Consider the following 23,501-nt stretch of genomic DNA (forward strand, 5'->3'; position numbering starts at 1 on the left):
AAGTTGTATCATACTCAGAAAAACCTCACTAACTAAATTTATGAAAACACTGGCCAGAATTATACACAAATCTAGAGAGCTTATCTGAGGTTCCTGGAGCTGTCTTGTCCAGTCGTCTGATATCTCAAGTTATGCAGGAATGCATGTCCAACAATTTCGCCTCCTATTTGAGAGGTGTCAGCCCAATTTCAACCTCTAGAGCACGAAAATTCCTTCCCATCACACCAACGTTGTACACAATTCAAAACCAAGATGGCGAGTCTCGTCTGTGCAGACTCAGCCTTTCCGTTTTCTATGACATAAATATTATTAAATACAGTATGGCCATCTATTTACATATAAATACTGAATTTCTGGAAAATATATACAGTATTTTCCACAGGTATATTTATGTGTAATGTCCTTAAATTGCAATTACATTTACTTTCCCAAGAAAAAATGTATTTTTTTTTTTTTTATTCGCCGGTATTCTCCCGGCCCGGGTCTTTTCCAAGTAGTGGTGACCCGGCCTTGGCTCCCTATCTGGGGAGTGTCTCGAGACTTTAGTCTCCCATAGGAGGAGGTACAGTACCTCCTCATCTTTGGGACCAAGTGTCCCCAGGCCTAGCCACATTCCCCGCCCTCACGGGGCTCGTAGAGAGAAGCGAGGCCTCTGGTCTGCCATCTACCCCGCCTCAAAGGGGCTCGTGGGGATGGCAGTCTTATGAGCTGCAGATGGTAGCAAGCTCAGGCCTCTAAAAAAAAAAATGTAATATTCGATATATATATATATATATATATATATATATATATATATATATATATATATATATATATATATATATATATATATATATATATATATATATATATATATATATGTCGTGCCGAATAGGCAGAACTTGCGGTCTTGGCTTAAATAGCAACGCTCATCTTGCCATATAGGACAAGTGAAAATTTATGTATGCAATAATTTCACCAAAATCATTCTGAACCTAACGAAAAAAATATATTTCACTGTGTTTGTTTAATATTAAATTATTGTAAACGTATTTAAAATATATTAAGTTGGGTTAGGCTAAAATAAATTGCGCTTGTTATAATAAGGTTAGGTAAGTTTTCTAAGTTCCTTTTGATGCAAAATTATAAATTTTTACATCAACATTAATGAAAAAAATATATCTTTAAACGTATAAGAGAAATTTTTAGAAAGGACTTAATTTTAAATGAGTTCTTGCTAATTGACCAGTTTTACATATTCGGCACGATATATATATATATATATATATATATATATATATATATATATATATATATATATATATATATATATATATATATATATATATATATATATATATATATATATATATATATATCCTTGCTGCGGTAATTTCCTTAAATAAAATGTTCTTTAAATATTCTGTTAAATAAATTCAAGAAAATTATTTGAGCGATATTCTTACCCAGATTTCTTCCTCGACCCGTTAATTATGATTTTATATAGAATTACGATGAATATAAAAACACGAAAACAGACACACGCAAACACACGCACAGTGTAGCGACCAGTGAAGAGGCGGGCCAGGAGCTATGATTCGACCCCTGCAACCACAATTACGTAAGTACACACACACACACACACACACACACACACACACACACACACACACACACACACACACACACACACACACACACACACACACACACACACACACACACACACTAAACTACAGACCAGTGTCAATGACGTGTATAATATGCAAAGCCATGGAGATTATCAGGAGGAGAGTGGTGGAGCATCTGGAACGTAGCAAGATTATAAACGACAACCAGCACGGATTCATGGAAGGCAAATCCTGTGCCACAAACATTCTGGAGTTTTATGACAAAGTTACAGAAGTAAGACACGAGAGAGAGGGGTGCGTCGATTGCACATTCTTAGACTGCAAGAAGGCCTTCGACACAGTTCCTCACAAGAGACTAGAGCAGAAACTAGAGGATCAGGCGCGTATAACGGGAAGAGCACTGCAATGAATCAGAGAATACCTGACAGGGAAGCAACAACAAGCCATGGTAAGTGATGAGGTATCGCAGTGGGCACCTGTGACGAGCGGGGTCCCACAGGGGTCAGTCCTAGGACCAGTGCTATTTTTGGTATTTTGTGAATGACATTGTGAAAGGGAGACTCAGAGGTGTCCCTGTTCGCAGATGATTTGAAGTTAATGAAGAGAATTAAATCAGATGAGGAGCAGGCAGGACTTCAAAAAGACCTGGACGGCTTCTTGAATCCAACCCTGCCAAATGCAAAGTCATGAAGATCGGAGAAGCGCAAAGAAGACCACAGCCAAAGTATAAGCTGGGTGGCCAAAGACTATAAACCTCGCTCAAGGAGAAAGATCTTGGTGTGAGTATAACACCGAGCACGTTTCCGGAAGCACACATCAGCCAGATAACTGCTGCAGCATATGGGCGCCTGGCAAACCTGAGATTAGCGTTCCGATACTTAAGTAAGGAATCTTTCAATACACTGTAGAGCGGGTACGTCAGGCCCATGCTGGAGTATGCAGCACCAGTTTGGAACCCGGACCGGGTTAAGCACGTTAAGAAATAAGAGAAAGAGCAAATGTTTGCGACAAGGTTAGCTCCAGAGCTAAGGGGAATGTTCTACGAATAAAGGTTGAGGGAAATCGGCCTGACGACACTGGAGGACAGTAGGGTTAGGGGAGACATGATAACGACATACAAAATACTGCACGGAATAGACAAGGTGGACAGAAACAAGATGTTCCAGAGAGGGGACACAGATACGAGGGGTCACCCATGGAAGTGTAAGAATCAAATGAGTCACATGTATGTTAGGAAGTATTTCTTCAGTCATATAGTGGGCGCCTAGCAAACCTAAGAACAGAATTCCGACATCTTAATAAGGAATCGTTCAGAACCCTGTACACTGTGTACGTTAGGCCCATATTGGAGTATGCAGCACCAGTTTGAAACCCACACCTAGCCAAGTACGTAAGGAAACTAGAGAAAGTGCAAAGGTTTGCAACAAGACTTGTCCCGGAGCTAAGGGGTATGTCCTACGAGGAGAGGTTAAAGGAAATCGACCTGACGACACTGGAAGACAGGAGAGATAGGGGGGGATATGATAACAATATATAAAATACTTAGAGGAATCGACAGGGTGGACAGAGGCAGGATGTTCCAGAGATGAGACACAGCAACAAGGGGTCACAGTTGGAAGTTGAAGACTCAGATGAATCACAGGGATGTCAGGAAGTATTTCTTCAGTCACAAGGTTGTTAGAAAGTGGAATAGTCTGGGAAGTGATGTAGTGGAGGCAGGTTCCATGCATAGCTTTAAGAAGAGGTATAATAAAGCTCATGGAGCAGGAAGAGTGACCTAGTAGCGGCCAGTGAAGAGGCGGGGCCAGGAGCTGTGACTTGATCCCTGCAACACAACTGGGTGAGTACAACTAGGCGAGTACACACGCACACACGCTCTCTCACTCTCACATGCACAAACACTGGGAAAACACAAGGAGATTGACTGGGAAAACCTGGAGCCTCATGGGGGACCAGAAACGTGGAGGGCCATAATGATGGAAGTGATATTGGAAAACATGTTAAGGACACCACCAGAGAGTAGAGAGGATGAACCAGCATGAATGTACATCATATTCACCTTGAGTAATTCAGACATTGTGAACATTATATACGAAAGGCCCCTCTAAGCTAGTATCACGTTGTTCTGAGCTTCGAATACACTGGAGAGTTAAAGTAGAGAGGGAAGCAGCACAAGTAGGATGGGAGAAGCCAAAGTATCAAAAAGGGGACTACACAGGTATGATGAATTTCCTTCATGAAGTACAGTGGGAATCAGAACTGGAAAGAAAAACACTGAATGAAATGATGGAATACGTGACCACAAAATGCAAAGAGATGGAGATGTTCATGCCTAAGGGCAACATACTCAATGGGAAAACTAGAACGAGCCCTTGGTTCACCTAAAAGTGTAGAGAGATCAAAATTAATTATGCTAGAGAATGGAAAAATTATAGAAGACAAAGAGCGGAGGAAAACAAGGTAATTAGCCGCATAGCCAGAAATGAATATGCACAGATTAGGAGGGAGGCCCAGCGGCAATACAAGAATGACATAGCATCGAGAGCCATATCTGACCCGAAGCTGTTGTACAGCCACATCAGGAGGCAAACAACAGTCAAGGAGCAGGTAATCAGGCTGAAGAAGGAAGGAGGGGAGATCACAAGAAACGACCAGGAACTTTATAAAGAGCTGTACATTAGATTTAAGGAAGTACTTTTAGTGGAGACAGATTGGACCGCAATAGATCGGAATGGTAGGGTACCCAAACAAGTGCTGGACAGACACATAACCGAAAGGAGGTGAAGAGACTGGTAAGTGAGCTAGATATCTCAAAGGTGGTGGGACCGGACATCTATTCGTGGGTCCTGAGAGAAGGAGCAGAGGTGCTGTGTGTGCCATTAACAGCTCTCTTTAATACGTCTATCGAAAAAGGGCAACTGCATTGTGTGGCATAAAGCAAATGAAGTCCCAGTCTTAAAGAAATGAGACAGGTAGGCAGCACTGACCTATAGACCTATAGAGTATAACCCCACCAAGTACAAAGTCATGAAGCTTGGGGAAGGTCAAAGAAGACTGCATACAGAGTAAGGTTTGCAGCTTCGGCTACAAACCTCACTCAAGGAAATGGATCTTGCAGTGAGTGTAATAACGAGCACATCTCTTTGGGCGCATATCAGCCAAATAACTGCTGTAGCATATGGGCGCCTGGCAAACCTGAAAATAGTGTTTCGACACCTTAGCAAGGAATCATTAAAGATACACAAATAACCCGCACATAAAAGAGAGAAGCTTACGACGACGTTTCGGTCCGACTTGGACCATTGACAAAGTGACTTTGTCAATGGTCCAAGTCGGACCGAAACGTCGTCGTAAGCTTCTCTCTTTTATGTGCGGATTACTTGTGTATCGTTCCAGTCACGGTATTGTGCCTTTTTTGTTAATCATTAAAGACTCTGTATACCATGTACGTCATTCCTATTTTGAAGTATGCAGCAACAGTATGAAACCCATACCTGGCTAAAAACGTCATGAAATTAGAGAAAGGGTAAACGTTTGCAGCACGACTGGTTCCGGAGCTATGGTGCATGTCCTACAAGGAGAGGTTAAGTGAAATCGTCTTGACGATACTGGAGGACAGGAGAGATAAGAGGGACATGATGACATAAAATACTGAGAGGACTTGACAAGATGGATAGGGACAGAATGTTTCAGAGATGGGACACAGCAACAAGGGGTCACAACAGGAAGCTGAAAACTCAGAGGAGTCAGAGGGATGTTAAGAAATATTTTTCAGTCATAGATTTGTCAGGAAGTGGAACAATCTGGAGAGTGAAGTAGTGGAGGCAGGATTCATGCATAGCTTTAAGAAAAGATAGGATAAAGCTCGAGGAGCAAGGAATGTGGACCTAGTAGTGACCAGCGAATAGGCCGGACCAGGACCTGTGACTCAACCCCTGTAATCACAAATAGGTTAGTATAAATAGGTAAGTATGAACACATACACTCAGTTTCATGCGTCAAATATTTCAGAGTTATTCGACGTGTCAAATACCATTGCAGCACGTACTCTAGACCAGTGAACTAGCAGTTCCAGAGGTACCCTTGCTATACGTATTACTGGTTCGCGTGAAAACCCACAAATTCTGCAAAGTAACGTTTTCAACGTCCCGTAGCTCAGTAGGCAATGCTCTCGCCTTACACACTAAGTGTCCGTGGTTCAGTCCCCGGTTTAGGTAGTAACGTTGGGAATGTTTCCCCTCATCTGCCGTCGCTTTTCACCTAGCAGTAAGTAGGTACCTGGGTTGAAGATTGAGACACTTATGCAGCATATGGGAATCTTTATTCAGGAAACGTTTCGCCACACAGTGGCTTCATCAGTCCAATACAAAGAGGAAGGCGTAAGGAGAGGAGGAGTATGAGGTAATCAGTCCCTCAGCCTGGAGTCGATGTGTTCAGTCCATCAATCTTGTAGAATGTACAGCATAGGGCCGTAGACGTGGCTTATATACTGTAGTGAGGTGACTTGAAGCAGACGGAGGCGGGATCATAGTGGTACCATCCACTAGTCGAAGTAGGTCTTTGTCCAAAGGTTGAACAAGCGTTGAAGAATTCTTTGTGAAGATCCCATGATGCTTCAGTGTCTGACAGTTGTGATGAATGGTTTGAAAAACCGACAAGTTGAAGATTGAGACACTTATGCAGCATATGGGAATCTTTATTCAGGAAACGTTTCGCCACACAGTGGCTTCATCAGTCCAATACAAAGAGGAAGGCGTAAAGATTCCCATATGCTGCATAAGTGTCTCAATCTTCAACTTGTCGGTTTTTCAAACCATTCATCACAACTGTCAGACACTGCAGCATCATGGGATCTTCTTACAAAGAATTCTTCAACGCTTGTTCAACCTTTGGACAAAGACCTACTTCGACTAGTGGATGGTACCACTATGATCCCGCCTCCGTCTGCTTCAAGTCACCTCACTACAGTATATAAGCCACGTCTACGGCCCTATGCTGTACATTCTACAAGATTGATGGACTGAACACATCGACTCCAGGCTGAGGGACTGATTACCTCATACTCCTCCTCTCCTTACGCCTTCCTCTTTGTATTGGACTGATGAAGCCACTGTGTGGCGAAACGTTTCCTGAATAAAGATTCCCATATGCTGCATAAGTGTCTCAATCTTCAACTTGTCGGTTTTTCAAACCATTCATCACACAGGTACCTGGGTGTTAGTCGACTAGTGTGGGTCGCATTCTGGGGAACAAGGCTGAAGGACCCAATTGAAATATGACAGTCCTCGATAATGCAATGACTTTCTTAGGTTACCCTGGAAGGATAACCCTCCCCCAGGTTAAAAATCTGAAAAGACTTTATCACACCTTATCTTAAGCAGAATTAGTAGACTTCCACCATTTCTGGTAGTGGTGGCGTCCACCCAACCCATGTGCCTTACCAATCCTCGCCACACCAGTCTCCCACCCACGATGGCCTTAGCTACTTGGTTAAGCCCTGGTACTGTCATTTCTACTCATAACCTTCCTCTCACCAACCTGCTCTTCCACTATCCCCCTCTTCCCCGCTCGCCCCACAAGGGTCTTACCTATACTCTCCTATCTTATCTTAGGTGGTAGTGAGCGCTGTGCTTACACTGGATCTTACTTGTGTCATACTCTCTTTACTTAGTGCACATATTTATACATATTGTGGTGAAGGAATACTCTGGTATAAATATCAATTTCTAAAAAAGAAAAAGAAAATACCATGGGTGGGATTTGAACCCGCGGTCAGAGAGTCTCAAAACTTCAGACCGTGAGTCAAGAGACATTATTTCTGTTTGCTTGCTTTGTCCTTTGCTTTGAATTGTGAGTTTGCTGACTTACAATCAGGTGTAACAGACAATAAAACTAACACATGTATCAGAAATAAACACACACAAGAGGTATTGGGATGGGGGTTAATGACGAAGGGAGTTAGAAAGGGATCAGTATTAGGACCGTTATTAGGACCGGTATTAGACAGGTACTACATTATTCCTTGTATACGTGACCGACATGAAGGAGGAAAATAGAAGGCGGAACCTTCACATAGATGAGTTTGGGAGCGAGTGTGAGAAGGATTTAGCTGGTAAGAAGGAAATGGTCACCAGCAGTGATAGTGGCACCCGCTTTAAGTGGCAAGTGGTTCACAGTTCAGGAAGAAGGAAGATGAGGAGAGTTAATAGACAAGATGTGAAGGTAGGAAATCGATTCTCTGTTCTCCAAGACGAGTGTACTTCAGTGGTTAGTGACGTTGAAGGTACCACTGATTCCCCTGCTAATCAAGGTAAGAATATTTTAATAGGCGATTCTCAGGTAAGATATATGGACCGTGCATTTTGTAACAGAGACAGAAAGGTCAGACAGAGAGTGTGCCTTCCTGGAGCTGGTGTTGGTGACATACTCAGCAGGTTGGATAATATTATGGCAGGTAATGGGAACAAGCCCATTATCTGTCTTAGTGCTGGGGGTAATGACATTGGGAAGGGCAGGAGAGAGAAGCTGCTGGATAAGCACAGGTTACCTATAGAAGTAGTTAGGTCTAAGGGAGGGATCCCAGTCATATGTAGCATCTTGCCTAGAAAGGGAGTGGGCAATGAATGGATGTCTAGGGCAATCGGTATAAACTGCTGGCTAGACAGGTACTGCAAGGAACTTGCAATCCCATTCATTGATAACTGGGACCTATTCTTTGGCAAACGTGATATGTATGCAAGGGATGGGGTTCATCTCTCTGGGGATGGAGTGGTTGCATTAGCCAATTCAATTGAGAGGGTAACTGATGACTTGTCTAGGAATTTAAACTGATAGATTATAGAGGTATGGGTGTTTGTGGGAAACAATCAGGCTGCAGCATTAGGGTTAAGAACAGCAGTTATTACCGGGATACCTCAGGGTTATGTTTAAAAGACAATGTTCAAAATAAAGTTGCTAATAATTTCAAATTAATTGATCAGCAAACAAAGAAAGATGGTAGAGGGCAACGAGTGACTAGCTCCCTTTAGGCTTACTATACAAATAGTAGGAGTCTAAGAAATAAGATAGATGAGCTAAGATTACTTGCAAGTGCAGGTAATATAGATATTATAGGTATAACAGAGACCTGGTACAACCTGAAAGATAGAGAAATGCCTTCTGAATGCAACATACAGGGTTATAAACTATTCCACACTGATAGGGTCAACAGGAAGGGTGGTGGTGTGGCGATGTATGTCAGAGAAAATTTAAATTGCTGTCTTAGACGTGATATAAGATTAGAAACATCGAACACAGAATCTGTTTGGCTACAGTTTTCGAGGGACGCGACAAATTAATTTTGGGTGTGATTTATAGGGTCCAAAACCTTGATAGAGAGTGCAGTAAGCTGTTATGGGACGAAATTCATAAGTCATCTTGATATGAAAATGTTGTAATAATAGGAAATTTTAACTTTAGACAAATTGACTGGAACAATATGACAGGAAATCTTGAGTCTAATGACTTTCTTGATACGGTTCAGGATTGCTTTTTAGAACAGTTTGTGAGAGAACCAACTAGAGGAAACAATCTGCTTGACTTGGTTCTTGCCAACAAAGATTCGCTAATTAATAATCTTGAGGTTAATGATGAGCTTGGGGAAAGTGATCACAAATCACTTAGTTTCAATATATCATGGAATTACCCAGATAACTGCAATCAAATCTCTGTCCCAGATTTTCGCTTGGCCGAATTCATGGGACTGAAAAATTACCTGGGTGGGTTAAATTGGGATGTCCTGACTATGGGTCAGGTAGGTGATCTTGGTTGCCAATATGACGTTTTTCAGAGCATAGTTCCAGCTGCCCAGACAACTTTTGTTCCGAGTAGGGAAATAAGATCTAACAAAAATTATCCCAAATGGATGAACAATGGATTAAAACATCTCATTGGTCAAAAGAGAGGCATATATAGGCGTATCAAAAGAGGGGATGGGCAGTTAAGGAATCAACACATTCAGTTAAAGAGAGAAATAAAGAAAGGAATAAGAAAGGCAAAAAGGGATTATGAGGCTAAGGTCGCAAGGGATTCAAAGACTAATCCAAAGGGTTCTTTCAGGTATACAGAAGTAAGATTAGGGACAAGATTGGCCCACTTAAGAGTAACTCTGGTCGGATCACTGACAGTGATAAGGATATGTGTGAAATTCTCAATACCTACTTCCTCTCAGTTTTCACCCAAGAAAATACTAGCGAAATTCCTGAAATAATAGATTATGTAAAACAGGATAATAAACTATGTACGATTGCGGTAACTAGTGATATGGTCCTCAGACAAATAGAGAAACTAAAACCTAACAAATCCCCAGGCCCTGGTGAACTGTTTGCAAGGGTGTTAAAGGAATGTAAAGAGGAACTTAGCATACCTTTGGCTAATCTTTTTAACATATCACTACAAACTGGCATAATACCTGATAAGTGGAAAATGGCAACTGTAATACCTATTTTCAAGGCAGGTGACAGGTCCTTGGCTTTGAACTATAGACCAATAAGCCTTTCCTCCATAGTGGGAAAATTTATGGAATCAATAATTGCAGAAGCAATTCGTAGCCATCTTGATAGGCACGGTTTGATTAATGAATCTCAACACGGTTTTACAAAGGGGCATTCCTGTCTTACGAATTTATTAACTTTTTTCACTAAGGTGTTTGAGGAAGTTGATCATGGTAAAGAGTATGATATTGTGTATATGGACTTCAGTAAGGCTTTCGATAATAGAGTTCCACATCAGAGGCTACTGAGGAAACTTAAGGCACACGGAATAGGAGAATTTTTTTCCTGGGTAGAGGCATGGCTGACAAATACACAGTAGAGAGTTTGCATCAATGGGGAGAAATCAGAATGGGGGCACGTCACAAGCGGTGTTCCTCAGGTGTCAGTGTTAGGCCTAGTTATCCAACCTATCATTTTCCTTGCAATCGTGATAATGATATTACTGTGCTCATTAAATGTGAGATCTTCTGACATTATCACTTCTAGGTCTCTCAAACCTCAGATTTTTTAACACAGTAATTGTAATATTTGTCCTCACGGAACACCATTTGTAGTAAAAACAGTACTTCACCTGACACACAGTAACAACAGTACTTCACCTGACACACAGCAACAACAGTACTTAACCTGACACACAGCAACAACAATACTTCACCTGACACACAGTAACAACAGTACTTCACCTGACACACAGCAACAACAATACTTCACCTGACACACAGTAACAACAGTACTTCACCTGACACACAGTAACAACAGTACTTCACCTGACACAGTAACAACAGTACTTCACCGCCCGTTGTTGTTCACAATTTACATAAACGACATGGAAGAGGGAATAAATAGCGACATAGGAAAATTTGCTGTTGACACAAAAATAGTCCATCCAATTCATTCTAATGAGGACAGAGCACTCCAGGATAATTTGAATAGACTGATGCAATGGTCGGAGAAGTGGCAGATGCAGTTTAATATTGACAAATACAAAGTTCTAAATGTTGGACAGGAAAATAACCATGCCACATATAAACTAAATAATGTAGATCTTAATACTACTGATTGCGAAAAGGATTTAGGAGTTCTGGTTAGCAGTAATCTAAACCCAAGACAACAGTGCATTAGTGTTCGCAATAAAGCTGACAGAATTCTTGGCTTCATATCTAGAAGTATAAATAATAGAAGTCCTCAGGTTGTTCTTCAACTCTATATATCCTTGGTTAGGCCTCATTTAGACTATGCTGCTCACTTCTGGTCACCGTATTACAGAATGGATATAAATGCTCTGGAAAACGTACAGAAGAGGATGACAAAGATGATCCCATGTATCAGAAATCTTCCCTATGAGGATAGACTGAGGCCCTGAATCTGCACTCTCTGGAAAGGCGTAGAATTAGGGGGGATATGATCGAGGTGTATAAATGGAAAACAGGAATAAATAAAGGGGATGTAAATAGCGTGCTGAAAATTTCCAGCCAAGACAGGACTCGCAGCAATGGTTTCAAGTTGGAAAAATTCAGATTCAGGAAGGATATAGGAAAGCACTGGTTTGGTAATAGAGTTGTGGATGAGTGGAACAAACTCCCGAGTACAGTTATTCAGGCTAAAACGTTGTGTAGTTTTAAAAATAGGTTAGATATGTACATGAGTGGGTGTGGGTGGATGTGAGTTTGACCTGACTAGCTTGTGCTGCTGGGTCTGGTGCCGTGCTCCATCCTTGAGTGGAGATGACCAGACTGGGTGGGTCATTTTACTAATCCGGGGGAATGGACCTGCTTCGAATGGGTCAGTAGGCCTGTTGCAGTGTTCCTTCTTTCTTCTGTTCTTATGTTCTTAAACAATAGTCCGAGATACTCTATTCACGATAATTCGAATCAGTTGAGAAAAATCCGAACAGGTGGGGACCAAGAACGGCTACAAATGGATGTACACAGACCGAAAGTCTTGCCTGAGAAGTGGTTACTAGACTTTAATGTCAGTAAATGTAAAATTATGAGGTTTATGGATGGGCAAAGAAGACCGTAGATGGAGTACAGGCTCGAGGGGCAAAAACGGCAAACTTCGCACTAGTAGAAAGACCTGGGGGTGAACTTTGTTCCGAGCATATCGCCTGAGGGGCCAATCGGATGAAATATTTCTACAGCAAACTAACATTTAGCAAACCTAATATTAGGTTTAAGGAACCCATGAAAGGAATTATTCACAACATTATATGTGGCATATGTCTGGCCCAAATTGGAGTATGGAACCCACACCTGATCAAGTATGTCAAGAATCTAGAAAGTGTAGAGGTTCGCGACGAGACCAATCCCGGAGCCAAAGGGCATGTGCTATGAGCAGAGATTAAGGGAGCTAAACATGATGACAGTAAAAGAAAGACGGACTAGGAGTCATATGATAACAAAAATACTGAGAGGATTTGATTACGTGGACAGGGACAGATTGGTCGAGAACACGAAGGCGCAGATGAAAGTTAGGAAAAACAGAAAAGCCACCGGGACTTTAGGAAGAATTTCTCCAACCATAAGAGGGGTCAGGAAGAAGAACGACATGGACAGTGGAGCAGTTGAGTTAGCCCAAAAGAGTCCAGCTAAAAGGCGGAGCCAGAAGCCAAGACTCTACTCTTTCAACCCCATATAGATAAGTACACATTGTTGAGCACCCACACATTTACTCACATAAACACTCACACACATATACATATACACAAATACTCACACTCACACGTATACATAATGATTTCCTGTACATAAATAATCTATATTCACTAATTATCTCTCCCTTGCAGTATTTCAGTAAATAGGATGAAGAGTATATGGTGGATGGTGTTTCCATTGTCTGCTGTTGTGTGTTGGGGAGACGTGCCGATACCAGCACCTGTTGGTAGGTCATACAATGTACTTGTATATGTAAGTTGTGTAGATACCAGCACCTGTTGGTAGGTCATACAATGTACTTGTGTATGTAAGTTGTGTAGATACCAGCACCTGTTGGTAGGTCATACAATGTACTTGTATATGTAAGTTGTGTAGATACCAGCACCTGTTGGTAGGTCATACAATGTACTTGTATATGTAAGTTGTGTAGATACCTTCACCTGTTGGTAGGTCATACAATGTACTTGTATATGTAAGTTGTGTAAATACCAGCACCTGTTGGTAGGTCATACAATGCACTTGTATATGTAAGTTGTGTAGATACCAGCACCTGTTGGTAGGTCATACAATGTACTTGTATATGTACGTTATGTAGGTACCAGCACTTGTTGGCAGGTCATACAATGTACTTGTATATGTAAGTTGCGTAGATACCAGCACCTGCTGATATGTCATACAGTGTACTTGCACATGTAAGTTGCGTGGATACCAGCACCTGTTGGTTGGTAATACTTGTATATGTAAGTTGTAAAGAAACCATCACCTTATGGCAGAGACTTTTCGTCCGCCAGGTACTTTGGTAACTCTCGTTTAAGGCTTTCTAACTTCTCTCCTTGATTTAAACATTGGTAAACCGACATATGTAGATCTTCGCACTCACACCCTTTCCAGTATAGATCTCACTAAAGCCTTGAACTTCGACTGGTTTGTTGCATCTAATCTTCATGACACCGATCATTTCCTTCTTCATTACTTCTCATTCTTACATCCGTTTCCCCCTCGTCGCTCTCTTCAGCGGCTTGAGTGAGCAGACTGGGTGCTTTACGCAAGCCCTGCCTGTTTTCTTGATGTTCCTCTTGCTTCATCAACTTCTGTTCTTGCTGCACCATCGATTGTAATCTCCCAAACCTCAGGTCTCCTGACTGTCCATTATAACAGAACTACTGTCTATTTCCTAGTTGTAAAACAGGCGAGAGAGCTTTCCCGTAGCGACACGTCCTTGTTGGCAAGTTGACTCACAAGAACCTGCTCTTGTTCTTACTGTTGCTGGCGATAGCATTGTAGATCTACTGAGGTTTCCACAGCGCTGGAGCATCACTTTTACGTGCATCCCAGGGGCTAAATTACCCTTAATTCTTTCCTCCATACCCGAGAGAAAAGAGTCGATACGTCTCGATTTTACTTCTCACAAAGATTAAAAAGGCACTGTACCATGACTAGAACAATACATAAATAACTTGGACCGATACGTAGTCGTCATTAGATTCTTTCTCCTAAGTGCGGGTTATCTGTGTATTTTACTTCCCACACTGAGAACCCTTACGTCAACATTATCCACGTGCCAACTGACAGCAGCTGTGCCAGATGACATCTATGGTTATTTACTCCAATGCTAATACTCTACGGTGCTCGTCGTCCTAGACTAACATCATAGTCAGATAACTCGGACAATGACACCTCTCATTATAGATCCATCTTTTTTACTAGTGCAAGATGGAACGCTTGGTAAAGAAACGTTTAGAATGATACTTGGATACCCGATATTCTCTCTCCCATCATGAATTTGGTTTATGTAAGAGTTGCTCAAACATTGACCCGTTAATCCCTTGATACATAAGTTTACAAAGCCTTGGCTAATGTTTGTACAGAGAAGATTTCAATAACACATTCAATGATACATTATACAAACTGGTATTTTATAAACGAGGTACATATGCATCAAAGACAATGTAAATTTAAAAAAATAGGCTTCATAGCATATCATTTATCATCAAAGGCAGTCAGTCCTAGCTTTTTTATGAGCATTATCCATATAAATATTCTTACACCTTATACAGTATTAATATAATGTTAAATTATGTAATTGCTGTTGTTATTCTGAGGTACTGTGTTATTGTGAGGTACTGTGTTATTGTGAGGTACTGTGTTATTGTGAGGTACTGTGTTATTGTGAGGTACTGTGGGTGTTATTCTGAGGTACTGCGGGTGTTATTCTGAGGTACTGTGGGTGTTATTCTGAGGTACTGTGGGTGTTATTCTGAGGTACTGTGGGTGATATTCTGAGGTACTGTGGGTGTTATTCTGAGGTACTGTGGGTGTTATTCTGAGGTACTGTGGGTGATATTCTGAGGTACTGTGGGTGTTATTCTGAGGTACTGTGGGTGTTGTTCTGAGGTACTGTGAGTGTTATTCTGAGGTACTGTGGGTGTTATTCTGAGGTACTGTGGGTGTTATTCTGAGGTACTGTGGGTGTTATTCTGAGGTACTGTGGGTGTTATTCTGAGGTACTGTGGGTGTTATTCTGAGGTACTGTGGGTGTTATTCTGAGGTACTGTGGGTGTTATTCTGAGGTACTGTGGGTGTTGTTCTGAGGTACTGTGGGTGTTATTCTGAGGTAATGTGGGTGTTATTCTGAGGTACTGTGGGTGTTGTTCTGAGGTACTGTCGGTGTTATTCTGAGGTACTGTGGGTGTTATTCTGAGGTACTGTGGGTGTTATTCTGAGGTACTGTGGGTGTTGTTCTGAGGTACTGTCGGTGTTATTCTGAGGTACTGTGGGTGTTATTCTGAGGTACTGTGGGTGTTATTCTGAGGTACTGTGGGTGTTGTTCTGAGGTACTGTGGGTGTTATTCTGAGGTACTGTGGGTGTTATTCTGAGGTACTGTGGGTGTTATTCTGAGGTACTGTGGGTGTTGTTCTGAGGTACTGTCGGTGTTATTCTGAGGTACTGTGGGTGTTATTCTGAGGTACTGTGGGTGTTATTCTGAGGTACTGTGGGTGTTGTTCTGAGGTACTGTGGGTGTTATGCTGAGGAACTGTGGGTGAAGTGTGTATAAATGAGAGGGGTTCTTGTGCACGAGTTAGCAGTATACTACTGCTTAAAATATTCACTCTGTTAGAGACAATCAGTGTGGTAATCCGTTACAGTTACTCTGAGAGAAGTGTGGATGTTATATATGCATAAGTATGTGTGGTAAATGTGGAATGTGGCAAATGTATAATTCCTTACTATGCCCTGTTTATCATTTTGGAACCAGGAGCTACACTTGTGGAAGTTTGCAATATATACCACTGCTTCTTGTAGCTGCCGTTAAAAGATTGTAAAATATGGATTTTACTGACCACGGTAAAGCTTACCAGTATTGAATCTGCTTACCTCAGTATGAGAATATCTAAATATTATTTATATGGTCAAACCTCACCCTTTAAAATGGAACCAGCAGCTGCGCCTTATGATCCACACCTGCACCTGTAGTCAAGTCTTGTAATGTGAATGTTATACACCTTAGGAACTTATCATGGCACCATTTATGTGATTATGTATACAAAGAAGTAAGATTTTACACTTGTGTTCATTGAATATACCTTTGGTACAATATGTGTTAATTTACACCATGGGAGATACACTAGTGAGAAATTATTACTAAAAATATTTACCTTCTCTTAAATAAGTTACAATTCACTGAATACCATTTCCTATACCCAACCGGAATAAGATAAAAAAAAAGAGTATTCCTTATGTATAAATGAGACCATGAGTGTATGACACTAAGGATAAAACTGCCTACATTTCCTTGACATGTATATGTCGTGCCGGATATGTAAAACTGGTCAATTAGCAAGAACTCATTTAAAATTAAGTCCTTTCTAAAAAAAATTCTTATACGTTTAAAGATATATTTTTTCAATAACGTTAATATAAAAATTTATAATTTTGCACTAAAAGAATCTTAGAAAACTTACCTAACCTTATTATAACAAGAGTAATTTATTTTAGCCTAACCCAACTAAATATATTTTAGATTTGTTTTCAATAATTTAATACTAAATAAACACAGTGAAATATATTTTTTTCGTTAGGTTAAGAATGATTTTGGCGAAATTATTGCATACACAAATTTTCGCTTGTCCTATATGGCAAGATGAGCGTTGCTATTTAAGCCAAGATCGCAAGTTCTGCCTATTCGGCACGACATATATATCGTGCTGGATGGGTAAACTTTTGATATTGGCTTAAATAGCAACTCTCCTTGCCGAATAAGGCAAGCGAAAATTTGTGTATTTGTACACGAATGGTTCACAGAACCGACACGTTGATAAATTAGACACATGTGCAACTCTTGGGTATCTTTATTGAGGAAACGTTTCGCCACAAAGTGGCTTCATCAGTTCATACACAGGAGAAGCTAGAAATTTGTGTATGCAATAATTTCGCAAAAATTATTCTGAACTTAACGAGAAAAATATATTTCATTGTGTTTGTTTATTATTACATTATTATCAACTTGTCTAAAATATATTTAGTTGGATTAGGTTAAATTAAATTGCGCTTGTTATAGTAACGTTAGGTAAGTTTTCTAAGGTTCTTTTGGTACGAAATTATTAATTTTTACATTAATATAAATGAAAAAAAAATATATATCTCTAAACGTATAAGAAATTTTTTTTAGAAAGTACTTAGTTTTAAATGAGTTCTTGCTAATTGACCAGTTTTACCTATTCGGCACCACATAAGTACATACATAACATACAAATTAAAACTCGAATTTTATATTTATGAAAAAGAGGAAGTATTGGGGAAAATCTTGATACGAGGAAATGGAGTGAAGATAAAGTTTTTATCCGATGAATCTGACTTAGCCTCTGTCATTAGCAGTGTGCCATAGCTAGTCGCTCTGTCACTAGCCATACTGCATAAAAGTCTACTACTGCCATTATCAAGACATCTCGTTTAGGTCTTGGCTAGATTTTGGATGGTGGTGGTATTGGTTGCTGTTTCTCTGAAGTTACAAGTATAGTAGGCCTTCGAAACGTTCTCAGCGACGCAGTTGATAGGGTAAAATGATTCAAGAGCTGTTACTAGTTTCAGTTCTGGGTGTGTTTAGTACACAAAAGAATTTAAATTTCATTTTCTCAACAGGTGAATACGAGATCAAATCATCCATGATGCGCCTGCAGCAGACTGGTCTCTCAACACAGGTGATGGAGGCTTGGCTGGTCACACAGGTGGTGGAGGCTGTGTTGACCTCAACACAACATGGCAGCTACTCTGTAGTTTTCATTACGGACGGCACTACCTCACCCTCCACTTTTTTCATGGCAAGTGTCGCTGCTTTTTCATTATACATTACGAGTGAAAAAAAAAATATTGCCAGCTAAAGTTATGCATTTAATCACTTAGTCGACAGTAGTAGTTGAAATAATATATTATCTCATTTGTAAGGTGAAAAAGAGAATAATTAGTGGTTATTTATAATAACGAATTCACTAAATTGTAATAAACTAATGTAATAAACTTATTTGATAAACTAATAATACTAAGAGAAATAATTTGAAGTATGAAAATACCTTGAATAAAAAAAATGGTTATTAATAAAACGAGGAGCGAATTTTGGTAAGCATATAAAAATATTTATCTGTGTTTAACTCATTATTGGTGCTTGCATGTGCCTATCTATTAACTCTGGAGTCGGTTAAACCTTCCAATGCTGGTCTGAGTGGTGACTGGGAGAAATGAAGAGTTGGATGTGTTTATTAACGCTTCATGCATATGGTCTGGTTTTGGGGCATCTCTTTGTTGCCCTACCCCGGTACCAGTGTTCACTCTTATCCATTCGATACCTTTGATTATGCTTCCAGTTTCTTGCACTATGCTGCATCGATTTTCAGATCGTCCATCCCAAGACTGACTAGCTCGAAGCCATTCTCTGAATGACCTCGGCACATACTAGACTATCCCAACACTGTTCTTCAAGTTTCTCCTACGTATGGACTGATGAAGCCACTGTGTGGCGAAACGTTTCCTCAATAAAGATACCCAAGAGTTGCACATGTGTCTAATTTATCAATATCCCAACACTACAACTGAAATTTCTCATTTCTCTCCTAAAAAAAACATGCAATCTGTAAACCTCTTCCTTTACACTATGTATTTCAAAGACAGTCATAGGCGAAAGTCTTTTTCCTTTAACGGACGACACATGGAGATTACACTGCTGTCCATGGTGTTAGTAAAGCACGAAGACCCTGAAGAGTAGGATGGGTATTGCCGCTGTGTAGGATGCTGAACAGGCTGACATACTTCCCCTCCTCAGGTCTATCGACAGTACCCCAGTAACAATACACAGACATCAGTTTCTCATTTCAAGGTGTGATACTGTCCTCACCCCTCACACTAGTCAAACAAAAATTTACGCTAGGTCGCCCGCACATTCAGGAACGACATTAGCTCCAAAATCTCATCAATAACTAAAAGCCTAGTCTACTTTGTAGCTGATCATTATCCATATTGTGGTCAACATTCCTCCTCCTCTTTTCTGAACTATGGGAACACTCACCCTGAGCATTCCCGCCATTGCTTAGTTGTCCTATGGAAGAGCAAAACCATTACACATACATTTCAGTACCCTGAAAACCATTACAGGTTCATCTCTTTACTATGACTTCACCATCACTAACACCCACCATCTCAGTCATCATCACTATCACCATCAGCACTGTTCACCACACCTTCACAAACACCACCACTATCACCACCTGCCTCTATTACCACTATCAAGACAACACTATCACCACCACCTCAACCATCAACATGATCACCATCACAAACACTATCAACACCATCACTTTCACCACCAGCACTACGATACTTATACACCCACAATCGAGTAAGTTCGTTACCCCACCTGTGTGTAAGTCCATGATAACACCTATAGAAGTTTATTGACGAATCATCCCAGGCGGATGACATCACCACTGGAGAGATTTATCAGGGAAGTGAAATCACAGACATCATTGTCTGTGATGTCACCTGATGGGAAATGTCATTATGAGAAACGGGGGCTGAAATATGTAATTTGTGTTAGCGTAATATTTTTTAGTGAAAATGTGAGCCAATAGAGAGAAAACGGAAATAAATGTATATTTTTATGGTGGTCGAGATTCACTATGTATAGTTTCATGGTAAAGAAATGAACGTATAATTTCTATCGAGACTGAAAATTATTTTTCATAGTAAAGAAAATGAGTGTGTAATGATTTTTTTCAGGGTAGAGAAATAAATGTGCAATGAATTTTCTGGTGGGGAATGAATATGTAATGTTTTTTTCAGAATATTGAAGCGAATGTTTAATGATTTTTTTAGGGTAGAGAAATGAATGTGTAGTGATTTTCATGGTAATATTTACTTCACAAAATACCATGTCAATATAACTATACTTGCAATGTTTTAGTTATGTTTACCACAATCATAAAAACATACCAGTGTTTGAATATTATCAGCCTTTAAAAATATCTTGTAATACCATGGCAGTGGTCAAGATTCCCAACGGAGTGATCAGTCTCTGTATGGGGCCCAGGAGCTGCAGTTATGCTTCACTTTGAATTTACTTTAAAATCCACTAGTGTGATTAGGTCTTGGAATATGTACCCTATACATCTAATACCACTATGTCAATATTTACACTTTTCAACTGGAGTGAAATTGGTCAATTTACCTTTAGTATACAAACCTTGTGACTCAGTAACACTACTCACCTTATATACAAATAAGGTTGAGACCAAGAGAGTTGTCATGCGTGTCTAAGGACAAAACTGTCTACATTTCATCCACCGAAACTTGTAAATACGAAAATCGAATTTCATTTCTATGATAACTGCAAATAAAAGTTTGGGTTAAGTCGGGAAAATGGAGTGAAGATAAGCTCGTGGTAAGAATCACAACCATGGTTTCAGTCTTTGTAATAAAAGTCGAGAAAGCAGTAAGAGACCGCTCAAGAAAAAGCAGGCCCTGATCCACCGCGAGGCCAGGTCATAGACCGGGCAATGGGGAGGGGAGAGGATGTGTTGACCAGAGAGAAGCCAAAATCAGTGGGTCAAAACTGGCCAATATTTCGCTCAGGTATCTACATTAAGTGGACTAAGCAACCTCGCAAGAGATGGATTAGACAACACATGGCACATATTCTACATTGCCTCACCGATAGTGTATGATAGCCACATATGAATACGTCGTTTTGCCTACGGTAATTTTCATCCTCTTTCTCCCTAATCGTCGAGCCATTTAATTAATGATAGTGAATTTAACTTATTAGAAAGCACTGTGTATTGGGGAGTTTTCCTGGTAATCAAGATCTACGTATTAGTGGGAGTGTCACGATCATCAAAGTAGTGCCTTGTCTAAAGACTCAAGATGCCACAGATTCGGGGAACGATCGTGTCAGAAAAACAAATTACCCATGTGATGTATTGAGTAATAATTTAAATAAACCTTAAAGTAGCATTTCCCACAAGCAGTGAGTTATATTTCAAAATGACATTCAGAGTGATTTAAATAAAAATGAAATCATCAGTAAATTCATTCTTGCTTCCTCCTTTCCATATGCTCTTCTGTTCCAAATTTTCATGGCATGTATTTAGGTACTGAATCAATAATTTTATTTTCACGTCTATTTATTCACTTTGTGTTTGGAGGCACATGTCATATTTATATTACATATTTATATCATTTATATTACATATTTATAACATTTGCCAATGTTGTCTTGGGTGACGTTGTTTTGAGGACGTACGTCTCAAGCGAGATTTACAGATTAAATTCACGTAATACAATTTTTTCTTTTCAGATGAGAAGTCATTTACGGCTTCCAGGAGGAGCTGGATTTTTTGAAGCAGTAATTAATGGATCTGATTTCAACCAAATGGACAAGCACTTCTCTCTACTGATTGATAATGTTAAGCTGGTAAGCTGTATACCCACTTTTGCTAGGGACTAAATTATGTTCACAGCGTTGCTGCATTGGATAGGGCAATTTTTTATTATGCCTCATTGCAATGTTATGGGAATTTCGTCATTCACACTAATATGAAAGCTATCTTTATTACTGTTGAGGTTGGTGAACTTCCTATCTCTAGCAGAATATAGAAATTACTGACCGAAGTGTCTACACAAACAGCTGCGGAAATTGTCATCATACATAACAATTGTGGTGATAAGTGACGAGGCAACCTTCCTCGCCGCCTTCGTCAAGTGGTCCGTCAAGGGGCGCCTCATGGTGTGGTCGACGAGGCTCCTCATCCTCACTCACTCTCGCCTCATGGAGCTGCAGGATCTCCACACAACCTTGTCCAACTTCAACTCTATGTTGGTTATTATCAACAACGACACAACAAACATTAGGTGATGTGTGTTTTGTAACATATTCTTAAAGATTTGATATAATAATCCCTGATACCACACACTATTTTGTGATAATATAGTGATGAAAACAAAACGGTACTTTACACGAGTGTTGCAAGCGCACGTGCACAAACATACACACACAACCTCAACTAGGTGAGTACACACACATAAACACACATACAAATATACATACATATACAGTTCAGCGACCACATTATTAGGTACACACTTCTTGTACTGGGGAGGACCCCATATTGCCTTCAGAACAGCCTGAATTCTTCGAGGTCTGTATTGACATGATAGCATCATGCAGTTTCGGCAGATTTCGTACCTGCACATTCATGCTGCGAATCTCCCATTTCAACCCATCCCAAAGGATTACAATGAATTTTGACCACACCGTCTGAATGTCGCAGCAAAAATCACGATTCGTCAGACCAAGCGACGTCTTCCCAATTTTCAGCAGTTCAATTTTAGTAAGGTGGTTCCCACTATTCCCTCAGTTTCCTTTTTTTTTTTTTACGTGACAGGAGTCCAACTCGGAGTGGTCTTCCGCTGCTTAAACATCCACTTCAAGGATCGAAGTGATGAGATCGTTCAGAGGTGCTCTTAGGCATACCACTGTTGTAGCACGTGGTTGTTTGAGATACTGTCGCCTTCCTATGAGTTTAAACCAATCTGGATATTCTCCCTTAACTTCTCTCATTAACAAAGCGTTTTCTCCCACAGAACTGCCACTCACTGGATACTAACGGTAGTAAATTCTATAAATTCTAGATAGTTGTGCTTGAAAATCCCAGGAGATCAGCAGTTTCTGAGGAATTCAATCCACCCCGTCTGGCACCAACAATCATTCCAATCACTCCATGATCGAAGTCATTTAAATCACATTTCATAGCCATTCTGATGTTTAGAATGGGGAAGTGGAAAAGAATTCTTCCTCCGTAAGCCATGCGTATCGTAAGAGGCGACTAAAATGCCGGGAGCAAGGGGATAGTAACCTCTTCTCCTGTGTATATTGCTAAATGTATATATAACTAAAAGGGAAGAAACTTTCGTTTTATCTTTTGGGCCACCTTGCCTTGGTGGGATACGGCTCGTGTGCTGAAAGAATATATATATATATATATATATATATATATATATATATATATATATATATATATATATATATATATATATATATATATATATATATATATATATATATATATATATATATATGTGTCGTGCCGAATAGGCAGAATTTGCGATCTTGGCTTAAATAGCAACGCTCATCTTGCCATATAGGACAAGTGAAAATTTG

At 40.1% G+C, this 23,501-nt stretch overlaps 1 protein-coding gene across 1 annotated transcript in view; it reads left to right on the top strand.

Annotated features, from left to right (window-relative positions):
• Window positions 1-23,501, top strand: part of LOC128691593 (uncharacterized) — a 105,157-nt gene that overhangs the window by 44,422 nt on the left and 37,234 nt on the right. Inside the window, exons 10-12 of the mRNA XM_070088962.1 lie at window positions 17,936-18,114; window positions 21,639-21,755; window positions 21,969-22,192. Of these exons, the coding sequence (XP_069945063.1) occupies window positions 17,936-18,114; window positions 21,639-21,755; window positions 21,969-22,192 (520 nt within the window). The remainder of the gene's footprint in view (window positions 1-17,935; window positions 18,115-21,638; window positions 21,756-21,968; window positions 22,193-23,501) is intronic.

The sequence above is a fragment of the Cherax quadricarinatus genome, chromosome 26 (assembly GCF_038502225.1).
Source record: "Cherax quadricarinatus isolate ZL_2023a chromosome 26, ASM3850222v1, whole genome shotgun sequence".
Classification (NCBI taxonomy): domain Eukaryota; kingdom Metazoa; phylum Arthropoda; class Malacostraca; order Decapoda; family Parastacidae; genus Cherax; species Cherax quadricarinatus.